Consider the following 12,695-nt stretch of genomic DNA (forward strand, 5'->3'; position numbering starts at 1 on the left):
AGGGATCTGCGTTTAAAAAGGCTCCTGAGTTGGAGTTAAGTTTCGTGTAAATAATGATCCAAAGCGGAAGGGCGAAGAATCTATTTGCTTTTGGTTTCATCAAGCTGCGCTGCAAATAGTTGTCCTGCTGAGGTTTATAAGTTGGATGATAGGTCGGATGGAAATAAGAAAATTGATTTATCAAAATGGTGAATTTAATCCAAAGTTAATTGATGGTTGGTGCAGGCATCATCGAACGAAAGACCGTGTCTTATTTCCTGGATACCAGAACCGTTGAAACTTGTCCACAAAGTGTATGGATATATTTATATACCAATCGTAATAGTAGTTCCACTTTAAAGTGGAGGATGCTTCTCTCTCTCTCTCTCTCTCTTTTTCTCTCTACGTCTCTGGTGTTACAGATATTGGACTTATCGTTGTTGCTGTTGTACCTGTTTCTTTCCTTTTTTCTTTATTGTTACTGTTGCTGCTGCTGCTTCTATTTACATCCAGATGAATGAAAAAGCTCGCGGCTTTATTAGAACGTTTGTCTCTCACGACCTACCATTATCCAACCAGTAAACCCAGTGAGGGCCTGCAAAACGGATGGAGCTTTCTACTCAGATTGCAATTCGTGCAGAAACGAAACCAGCTGCGAGGAATTTTTATCACTCGTATTTTATTAAGCTATATAGACGCGCCTCGTGAAAAATATTGCAAAACACATTTAATGAAAAGTATAATAATAATACAATTATATTCCACTTTATATAGACTTTTTTTATAATTTCCACGATAAAAACTCGAAACCTATACCGAGAGATTTGACGGTTAAGTGGTTTATTAAACGTCGTAAAATATTTTCTGTTATCGTGTGTATTTATGTGTGTGTGTGTCGTTAGTTAATGAACGAGTTTGGTCTCATAAAATAGTATTGATTTCTCCCACCGAGGCTGAGCTTTGGAACTTTGGCAATTTCATGTGTAATTAGTCATATATATACAGTCACTTGCAAAAGCGACTCTGCACAATGTTGCTCATTGCTCTTCCCATCGACGTTTGTCTAACTCGATCAAGACACGTGTTATTCGTCGATAAAAATTCGCGTTGGTTTTATCTTCGTCATTTCTGAGAATTTTCGTCGACGCTGAAGCACGTAAAGAGTAATTTTATGCAGGAATATTTCAAGCGAAAAATGCTGCAGCATTGTGTCCATGAACCAAGAGATTTTACTATACATATATATATATATAATTAGTCGTATATACAGTCACTTGCAAAAGCGACTCTGCACAATGTTGCTCATTGCTCTTCCCATCGACGTTTGTCTAACTCGATCAAGACACGTGTTATTCGTCGATAAAAATTCACGTTGGTTTTTCTTCGTAATTTCTGGGAATTTTCGTCGACGCTGAAGCACGTAAAGAGTAATTTTATGCAGGAATATTTCAAGCGAAAAATGCTGCAGTATTGTTTCCATGAACGAAGGGATTTTGCTGTATACATATAAGATACCGATCAACCCACCGCAGCAAAATTCAACTTTGTTATCTCTGGCCAATCCACGTGCAGTGTAATTTGGTCAAAATTAGGTCTGCCAGCGACCATAGAGCTCTATCCCTCTAAACCTACCAGTTTTCCTTATTTCTATAGAGACAAGAAATCGTTTCCCTTCGATCTTCCCTTTCAGCCAAAGAAACCCTTCACGCACCCTTTGCCAGCTACTTTCACGTTTCCCTAATTTAATGTTATACCACTGCGATTCGCCAAATTTTGTTACACCTGTGATACTCATCAGACTATATATATATATATATGTTTATAAAACTGCATCGAGAAATTATGGTGAAAAGTGCTAATTGCAACGTTACCACGATTGATCGGATAACTTTGAGGTTCCTGGCGGGAAACGCGATCAGATTAATTCGTCGCCAGACATACCTAACCTTTTACCACCCCCTACCCCTTCATTCGCGATATACGTTCGAATTACCTCCAACCCAAATTAACGAATCAACTATTTCTCCTTTTTAACATTTATTACATCCGATCGCATCTCCTGCATTTCCCTCCCATTATCGATTTCCGGTTCCGCAAAATCTACACATGAAATTTTCGTGAGCCAAAAATATTTAAAAACTCTTTTATTTACTGTTATATATATAGCATAATGGATGCTCTCACCCGTTAAAAAATTTCTATTTTCTTTCATCGACGAAATGATGGAAGAACTCGCAGTTTGATATCGAAGGAGCTTGAATGAAAATTCTAATAAATGAAACTCGACGAGTTCGATCCACTGTGAATTTCGTTTTATAAAATGTGTCATGAAAATAATATGCGGTAATTTATCATGATTGAGTGGATACGCGTGAAAAAAGTAGCTCGTTCAGGGTGTGGGAGCCGATGCACCTGCTCGTGTGTGGATTGTATCGCCAAGTTTTTCCCCGTTTATTGCTTTAAATTCAATAAACTCTCGTAACGAAGCGATATTGTCACTGCGGAACGTGCAAAACGTTGCACTGGTGCCTTTTGTCTCTGACGATGAGCTTTTGCTGTTCGTTGGATTCATCCGGTGGTCCTCGTGGGGCATAAAATTCTACCCTCCCCCCCCCCCCCCCCCCATCTATGCTTTTCCTTATCACACGACTTAGGTATACCTATACGTATTTTCCTTCTTACACCCCTCCCCCCTTTTTTACTCTTTTCACGTACTTTTTGCAAAGTCTAATCTTTTCCTCTTTACTGCATCACGCTTGGTCAGTCTTTCCCAAGCTAACCTGCTTCCAACTCTCAGAATCGAATCTATGCTTTCTTAACCTCAAAATTCAACTTGGCCGATCAATATTGGTTTATACTACTTTTTAAAACAATTTTATTGCTCGGATCGATAAAAACCTGCTCGTAGGTTCCGTGATTTGATTGGTTCGAGACAAACTTTCATGGAAAATTATATAGTTTTGTTATTTTGTAATGATTGAAAATTATTGCATTTGTTATAAATTATTATATTTTAAACCGAGCTTTCTTTCTATAAATTAATACTTGATTCGTAATATGAAGTAAATTCCCATAGAAATTCAAGGAAACGCAGCAAAGTTAAACGAATTTTCTTTTACGATTGCATCGAATCGCTGGGTTTTTCGTTATAGATGGAAAGTTTGGGGAGTGAAGGACAAAATAGGAGAGGGGGGGGGGGGTATATTGAGGAAAAATCGTAAACTGGTTAAGACCAGATCAGCGATTATTTTATGTATTTGTATATATACGAGTAAGAGGTGCAGTTTTGCAAAGTATTCCCATACACGACTTTAAATTTAAGCTTGTTTATCGAATCCTCCAAACGATAAAGCGATAAAATGATTATCGTGAATTTTCCCCACTGTGGTAATACAATAATTTTGCTTCTAGACGCTGCAGAATCATGCATAAGAGCGAAGTACTTACTCGGCTTCTTCGACGGTTTCGGTCATGGCCAGGAAGACGCAGTTTAGTAATATGGTAGCCATGACGATGTAATCGAAGTACTGATTCGTACTTAGGAAGATGCAGCACCGTCTTATGGGATTCCATGGGGAAAAAATGAACCAGCTTTTTGTAGCAGTAAACCTATGGATGTAGTTCTTGCGAAATCTCTTGGAGACCACGCAAAAAGTCTGCAACATCAAACAACAAAATTAAGTCATTTTAAATCAACATAAATGATCCTAGCAACATTGTACGAGATACTCCAGTTAGAATCGAAAGAATCGTACAGCTACGTTTGAAAAAAAAGCATAATTTTGCATTTTAATTCCTGAGAATCAAGGTACAACTTTGTTGCAAAATTTTAAAATTCAGCAACATTGTGTAATTTCATCAATAAACGTTATCCTTTTACCAAAAATTCCTTCGACGTCGAAACTCCCGTCTATCACCTTTCCCAGCGAAAATAACATTTCGCAGAGTGATCAAGATGAATTATACACTGCTTGCACGCAATTTAAAAACATTTATGTAGTCCAACTTAATTTCCTTTTTTACGTTTCGCACACCTTGTTCCTTTACGCGCAATTAATTTTAATTTCGGTATATTCCGATACGGAATCTGGTTCACAGGGATAAAAAGGAGGAGCGGGAAAAGCGATATATGCCATGTTTATATTTTCAAGCCTCTTCAGCAACGCACGGAACCGTAAAATTTTCCAGTTATGCGAGCTCCTCTCTCTCATGCATTTCGAGCAAGTATATATAGAACCGTTGGTAAAATATTTGACCAAAAAAAGAATTGAACAAATATGCGATAAGTCAATTTTATTTCTTGACAAAACTGCACACGTCATAAAAATCGCAGTATAGTGGAGGCTTAATTTTTCAATTCTCCCGTTTGGTTAATGGAGCTCCATTTCCAAATGGGATATTATTAAGATTGACGCATTTGTGGAGATACGAACGATATTGGATCGCTAGCAGGAGCCTTCGTGCATATACATATATATACATACAAGAGTTAATCGAAGTCGTGAAGTATTTTGCAGTTGTAGCAGCCAGTTATTGCTGGTGTTTTATTTATGACTGGTGCAATTTGGAGGATTCGTAGGCGGTAAGCAACGTTGGTTTAACGCGCAAACTATAAAACCGCGGCTCCAGCCAGCGGCCTCAGCGGCTCCAGTGGGTATACCTGAAGTTATGGGACACGTGCGCCATTTACGAAGCCGGATATGCCGCCATCTGGCTATTCTAGCATTTCTGGCATTTCTGGCATTTCCGGCTGGCCAAGCTTTACATTTCCGTGGCACAAACCGCTTTCCAATACGGGCCACACACTTATATTGCTTCCTATACGGTCCTCCCTGTACCGATATGACGATATTATCGATTGGTTCCTTCCTATCGCGTCCTTTATACATCCATCCACGTCTTTTCCTTCATTCTTCCTCGTGACGCAACAATTCCACACAGCAGTGATTGATATTCGTGCAATTTTTTTTATTTCTTTCTTTGCATTCGATTTAATCACTCATTTTCCTAATTAACTGGGTGTGACGTATATCTCGAATTAGTGAGAGTCTCGTGTGCCAAATGCAGTTAACGAATTGAAACGACGGATTTACGAAGCATCGTTTCATAATCAAAATTATTGATAAAAACTTTGTTGCATTTTGCTGAAAAATGTATACAGAAAATTTGGTATTCTTTGGGTCGAGTTTGGTACTCGAGTAACGAAAACTGCGCGAGAACAAACAGTCGTTTCTCATTGTATAGCTGCGACTGTGTCACTGTATATTCCAATCGACATATATTAGTACATGCAAATGCAAACCGAAACCTGATCAGAAATAAAATACTGTCCCTATTACTCATTTTTCTTCATTTCCTTTCCCATCTCCCTTTGAATCCAATCGAACGTTGTTTATATTTATTAAATATAAACAAATAAGGCCAATCGCATTACATTAATTTCCAAAGTTGCATTATTACTCGTGCAAATAACACTGGAACAATAAATGAGCACTCTTTATGCAGATTTCATTTTCTGAAGTTTCGTGCTCGTTGATAATGTAATCACGTATATACATACATATATATATATGTGTGCATTGTGCAGATGGGTTATTTTGCAAAACTGTTTCAGGATTAAGCATTCACCCCTGAATAGATCGTGCTAAATGGCAAAAACGATCACACGGAGCAATAAAGCAAAATCTGTGGACGCGAAACATCGATCCTCCATCAGCCACAAAGAGAAAGCCTTTCTCCGCGCCCTTTCATCCGCATCCGTCAAAATTTTAGGATTTATAACTTTGTTGCGGAAAAACTTGATTTTTAAATGGAGCAACAAAAAAACACAATTCACACGCGTCCCATAATTTAAGAGAACAATATTATCGAGTTTCGCAAAATGGAGTATATCTCGATTGTGTCGGAGGAGCATCGAAAGCTTGTATATCGGAGAACGCGCGGTGAAAACCAGTTGAATCGTGTGTGTCGATCGAGTGGGAAAGGGAAACGTGACTTTAAACTGCTTTGGAAACGCGCGCGATTGGCCGATCATAAATAATTTTGACGAGCATAACTGAGGAGTGCGAGGTCGAAGAATTCTCTTATCGCAAAATTTCAACAAAGCGATAAACTGCGAAAGATCGAGCCACTTAATTTCCGATGGACGTTTTATTGGTAAAGTTGCATAAAACGACTCTGCTGCTGTTTGCCATACGACGTTCTTTGGTCAGGAATAAGGAGAATGGCGAAGCTTTCCGATCCGAGCAGCTTCCGGGGTGTAAAAGCCACAAAGTTTTATACGGTGGACTTTGTGGTGACACGAGCAGATTTTTTTGTGCTGCATTTTTGCATCGTTTATTCAAATCGTTGCTAAATTCATTTTCTACAGTTTTCTCTACAATTAACACTAAACTTGATCGCAGGATTTTTACTATGTTGCTATTTTTATAAAAGGTCATTGACCACCGAGTGGTAGGTTTATTTTCGATATTAATAAGAAAAATTTTGTTAATATTCTTAGATTGATCAGTTATATAATTAATTCAACATTTAATTAGTATATATATATTAGTTTTTCTTTTTAAATCAATGTTCAATTACACTGCTGAAAGATGAGATATGGGAATAATAGGTGCGAGTGTGGTTGATTTTGCGTGTAATTAATCTTGTCTGCGTGCATTTTACAAATGAAACGATTGATCGACGGTTACGGTCTACTGTCTGAGAGAGAGAGAGAGAGAGAAAGAGAGCAGAGAGAGCGTTGACCTATTTTCTTTCTCTGCTCCAAAGGCTTTTCGCTCTTCGCATTTTGCATCCCCGTTCAGAAGGGCGCCGCTCTAAAGGAGCTGACCCATTTCCCGCGCAAGCCCTCCTTTTTTCTTTTCTCGCCTCGCAACACGGTCATTCAGCCAGATATTCTTGCAAAATTCAGCCCCGGTTGTTGCTGTTTCGATTCTCAAACGCTCAACCCTCGTCTTGATCTCGACGCACTCTGAACATTAAAACGAATTGTTGAGTTTTTCAACGATGAACTCTATAGTCAATATATATATATATATATATACTCCTAAAAAAATCGGTTTGGAAAAGTGCTCTCAAAGCGTTCACAAAAAGCTATATAATAATAAGAAACAATCATCACAGATTCATTGGTTCGTCATTGTTAATTAAAAAATTAAACAAATGAATAAAAAAACATATACATACGGTTTTTTTCAAAATCAAAATTAGCAGACATATAAAGAATTAGGACGGTTAAATTAGCTTTATGAGAGAGTTATGCACTGTACGGCAGCATAGGAACGTCTTTATCTACTTGTGTATATATCTACTTACTATCGACATATATGTATATATATATATATACATACAATGATGTTTCTTGATATAACGGACGTGAAATAAAAATGAGTCGCAGTATACACACGCTTATGGCCGAACCATTCAATTATACTATAGCGTTTGAGTATAACGTAAGCACAGGGGGGAGAATATTGCAAGTTTATTTACTGTAATTGGACAGCGGTGAAATTTAGCGAAGCATGTAAATGGGGGATCATGGTGTAACACGAGAGGCCCGCTGGCCTCTAAAGCCCCTCTCGCATTTATTCTCTCATCCGATTTGCTGTAATGTAGGCCCCCTATCAACCCCCTGACCTTTGACCCTTTAGCCTTTGACCCACAGCATCAAACATTTCAGCATACAACGCACACTGCTCCTCCGATGGAAATCCGATGATCATGGCCCGTTTGATCGTCACGAAGACAAACGTATTATATTTATTAGCCTATAGCTCCGACGATACACATTCCTAACCGATACTCGAGTGCAATCCTTGTATCTTCGTCTCTCTCGATAAAGGATCGTGAGCTCTTAGGATTAGCTAAAAATCACAAAATTTGAATAAAACAATTTTTCTTGCAATTATTCATACACGCATATACGATGACTGAGAATAAAAGAAGACTGATGGAAGATTCAATTAATTAAAGCAATAATTTTATTAATTTTAATCAGTTTTTTTATATGTTTATTAAAGTGGATAATTTTCTTAGGTCGTACGAAAGTTTCTTTAAAATAATCGAGCATTTAATCAAGGTCATTCACCTCGTCAGTCGTTCACCATTATCAAACGAGTTTCACGTGCAAAAAGTTTCTCCCCACTTTGCGAATTTGCAATCTCGATCCCCCAGCTACCAGCCGATGAAATTTGCTTATAAACGCGTGTATTACGAATGTATACATCTATATACAAGCAATTTATAGCCCTTCTCCGAGCTCTCGCCACGCAGCGACGCAAAAATACAGCGCGCTTCGCACTTGCGAATTATCAGGGGCTAACTTGTTTTATTCAAAATGATTCGATCAGCAAGTCGAAGGTCGGTCAGCAATTGGCACGGTATCCCCTGCCAAGGCGTGCTTTGAAACTTGTATGAAATGGACTTCCCACAACCCCCCTCCTTCCAAACCATTCGCCATCTTATCTCTATTTCACTCTTTTCACTCAGCGAGTCTCCTGACTCCTCCAAAAGTCAGATCTCAAACTTTCCAAGAAACTGCTGACGTTGGAAAGTTTTTGAATCTACAATTGGATTCACGATCTGCCACACTGCTACACCGAATCTTGAAAGTGTAACACACATATATATATATATTTTCTCAATTGTTTAGCCAGTTTTCCCATCGAATAATCAAGCTTATCATTTTCCTGCAAGATTTCTGTATTATTAATTCCAAGATAAGCCCAGAGCCTCTCCATTGTGATTCTGACCCATTTAAATAATTTGACAGTCCAATGTACCATAGCTGTGTACGGTTTGCTCAAGAGTCAGATGTAAAATGATATTTGTGCAGTTTTGGAGTATCCGTGAAGAAGCTCGAAGCTGCTATAACGTTAGAAGTGTTTCCGTCTATATTAAGTGTCTACTTGATCGTGGTCTATTCAAAGCGAAGCATTGACACGATTAATGCATTCATCTGCCCATCATATTCACTTCTCCATTGTTATTAGTAACTCGATTTTCGTTTAACGAACTGGGACGTACAGCACAGTGAGATGATTCAACAATGCATATAACTCGATTATGCCAGCCATATTACAATAACAATTTATGTCAATTTTTCCAATAGGTATAACCCTGATATATATAGTCATTATACATATACAGGTCTAGTAGCGTAGGAAAATTATTATCAGCCAAGATTTTCTTATCGAAAACTCGAGCTACTTATCACTCGACTTGTATATATACACTTTTTCACTTTATTATTATTATGAATAAAAATCGAAGACTCCAACGAATCGTTATAGAATATCGACTCGATATTGGTACCTTTGTGTAGTCAGGCCTGACTCTCGATCGGACCCTCTCGATGGTCCTCTTCTTCGGCGCGGGGGCCACCGACTCGTTGACCTTGAACTCCTGCAAGTAGCACAGGTAAATTTCGGGCGAGTCACTGTCCCGTTGCAAGGCATTTTGCACAATGTGGTAGTGACGTCGCGAGTGAGCACGTGCATCGTCGACTGCTCGTTTTACGTCAGCCTCGTTCGCCCCTTTCTCCAAATTCAAATAACACTTGACCAGTGGGTCTATCGGCTGATTTTTCGCCCTGACGAGTTGCGCGAGTTTACCCAACAAAGCAGGTCGTCTATCCATTCCGAAGCGTTATCGCCAACTGGGTCCACTGATTAGCTTGAATTGACGCAGCACCGCAGATTTAATAAGGTATAAGCTGACCGTGCTGCTGATATGTGTCAAATAACACAGGAGCTATCAACTATTCCCTTTACCCCAACCAAGTCGAGGCATATATATATATATATATATATATATATTGAAGAAAGTTGCTGGTCCCAGAGTGCTGTAAAATAATGAAACCAGCTGGAATTTCATACCATAAACTCGGTCTCGATTTCAATGTGTAAGTATCGTGTTAAGTGTTCCTGAATTCGACCTAATTATCTTCAGCTTCTTTGCATCGATGATTTATTTCAATGATTGAATTTTCCTATTTTTGGATCATTAATTTTTTTCTGCAAGGAAATTAAAATTTGAGAGAAAGCTTCTCGTGCAATTATCGTGCCTGGCAAACCGAGCAGCTTATGCGCGATCACTGAAATTGTAGATTCGCATGCCATGGGCACATGACCGGTTGGTATCACGCATCCACGCAGCGAAATACAGCCAATTCAATTTATGTCCGAACCAACGCTGTCTTCGCTTGGAACCTTAAACGTGAATCACTGGCAGAGTTAAACCTGTGCAATTCGATGCAAATGTAATAATACAAAAGATTAAAAATTGAAGTTTGTTTAATAAAATCGTGCATCGATCAGAATCAATAATTTACGAATTCCAAATTCACTTACAAGCTTATTATTGCTTTCAAGCAATTTTTAAGTTTAACAATCATTTTAATAAAAAAAAAAAAAAAAAAAATAGTTGAAAGATCAGGAATAAAATTAGAAAATTTTCATTACAAATTTAAGAACCTTGCAAGTGTTTCCATCCACAGTTGGCCCAGTCCTGTAATGGAGCCATGGAGGCAGCAGAGCGAACACCTAAAGCCCCGAGCATACACCGCCAATAATGCTCCATCGATCTCTCGCTTTTCGCGGAGAGTGCTACACGTAATATATTTTATGTCATCCACTCTACATATGTGCCTTTACGTGTATGCGTGTGTCTTTTTACGCGTACACATGTACACTCCCTATATATATACTTAAAGGGGCTCGCAGGATCCAGAACGATTTATGGAATCTTCATTTACAAGCTGATCGAGCGAAGCAAGAGCCTTCCAGAGCACGAATATTTCCTTTGGAAATGAAATATTTTTGCGCGTCGGTGCCTTCGAGTTCGCTTTGACGGTCTACCACACTTTATACCACTAGACAATCCATGCTTTCTTAAATTTCATCGTATCGTATCCTTTTTACGATTCTTCAGGGTTCATGTCCTTTGCAAAAATGATATATAAACAAAATATAACATGTTCACAACTTATTGTATTTTTTTTAACTACTGTGTGTCCCAGTTTGTCCAAGTATAGATATACTTATGTATATATATATATATATATATATATATTCGTGTGTGTATATCAATGGATCAACCATCTCCCATTGGATCGCTCAATGCTCGCAGCTTTCTAGGCCAGGACCTTGCTATATATACCGTTTACCACGTTCGATATACACTTTTCCATTTTCATTCTCGCCACATCGAGAGATAACATCGAAGAGGATATTTTCAACACGAAAGTTTTCGCTGGAAACGCTCGCGCGAATTATTAGTGGAAGCAAGATTGAACGATGATAAAATATATGCGCACTGTCCCGTTTCAGCAAAGCACAGTTTTCAGGCCTGAAACTAATTCAACTTTGCCTCTGCCACGATTCCGATCCAGAAGAATTCACACGCGTTTGCTTCGCTTCTGCTGCGAATCGAATCGTGACTCGAGAGTTGTTTCGTTCCGATAATCGCTTTGCGATTAATGCACATTTCACTGTTTTGAATTTGCAGACTGAAACTTTGTTGCTGCTTTTCGTTCTTTGATTTATCCTTATTTTTTGCCATTCTTTTTAATATAGTCTATACTCTTTTTTATCTCACATTTTCCATAATAGCAACTTTGTTTCACAATGTGGATTATGAATTTTTACAAAGTAGTGTTTGTTTCGTTCCTTAATTTGATGTATAATTTAGCTCTTTACCGATTTATCATATTTTTCCACTCCATTCTCCCTGGAATCTCCATAAATTCATCCATTCCAATTGGTTTCGCTCGGGTAAATTGTAAATTCTTTTATTGCCTTTATTCGTGGCTTGATAGATCCCCGGAAAATGTTAGATATTTGAAATATATAGTAAATGTGAGAAAGGAGGAGCTTATTCCAGCTATTTCGATCGATCCTTGTAAATTGAGACTAATCTTCTTATGGATACCAAAAGCATTTCCTGTTTTTTCTCGCCGATCGACTCTAATCGCTCTTTATTGCAGTCGAGATAAGATTACGTTTTAATGAAAGGGAGCAACATTGTTGCTCGGGGCCTAAAACTCGACCAACTACGCTCATCAAAATTACCGAATAGGCTTTAATATAGAGAGCTGGAGTTTCGACGATTCAACCTTCGAGCTTTAAAGTCAAAGATATTCTCTCTCTCTCTCTCTCTCTCTCTCTCTCTCTCTCTCTCTCTGAAGTACTTTTTAAGTCTAATGACCCAATTATTCAAGAAAATTATCTGGAACATTCGTCTTCGAGTCTCTGTGGAAATAACAGATTTATCTGATGAAAAGTTTGTACGAAGCCATAAAAGATAATCAAAGAAACAATTTAGCCAAGAAGAAAGAGCAAAGTTTCTCATTAATATTTCAGCAATGATATACGAGTCGGTTCGTTCTCCGAGTAATGTGTATACAGAGTTAATTAAAATGGATGCGAGATGCCACGTGATTCTTAAATCCAACGTTAAATTCAATGACCGAAAGGTGCAAATTTATAAAAGTCACGTTCCGAGAATTTGTAGCGTGGCTGCATGCGCTCATCCGCTGGAAAGATTTACGGCTACTTATGATGGAAAAGTATTAGTTATTGACGCGATAAAGCATTGATATCAGCTTTTACGTCGGGAAGCAACCATAAATTTTTTATTCAAATGTTAATAACCTCTGTAATACCCGATGCTGAAGAAATTCAATGATTTTTACACAAATTCCAATACGAATCTTC

General features: G+C 38.2%; 1 protein-coding gene across 1 annotated transcript in view; it reads right to left on the reverse strand.

Annotated features, from left to right (window-relative positions):
- LOC136779616 (sodium channel protein 60E-like) overlaps positions 1-12,695 on the reverse strand; it is a 71,602-nt gene that overhangs the window by 28,628 nt on the left and 30,279 nt on the right. Inside the window, exon 2 of the mRNA XM_066737301.1 lies at positions 3,427-3,635. Coding sequence (XP_066593398.1) covers positions 3,427-3,635 — 209 coding nt within the window. The remainder of the gene's footprint in view (positions 1-3,426; positions 3,636-12,695) is intronic.

Source organism: Prorops nasuta, unplaced genomic scaffold (assembly GCF_024137725.1).
Source record: "Prorops nasuta isolate Cenicafe-Biocafe unplaced genomic scaffold, Cenicafe_Pnas_1.2 PNAS00017, whole genome shotgun sequence".
Taxonomy (NCBI): Eukaryota; Metazoa; Arthropoda; class Insecta; order Hymenoptera; family Bethylidae; genus Prorops; species Prorops nasuta.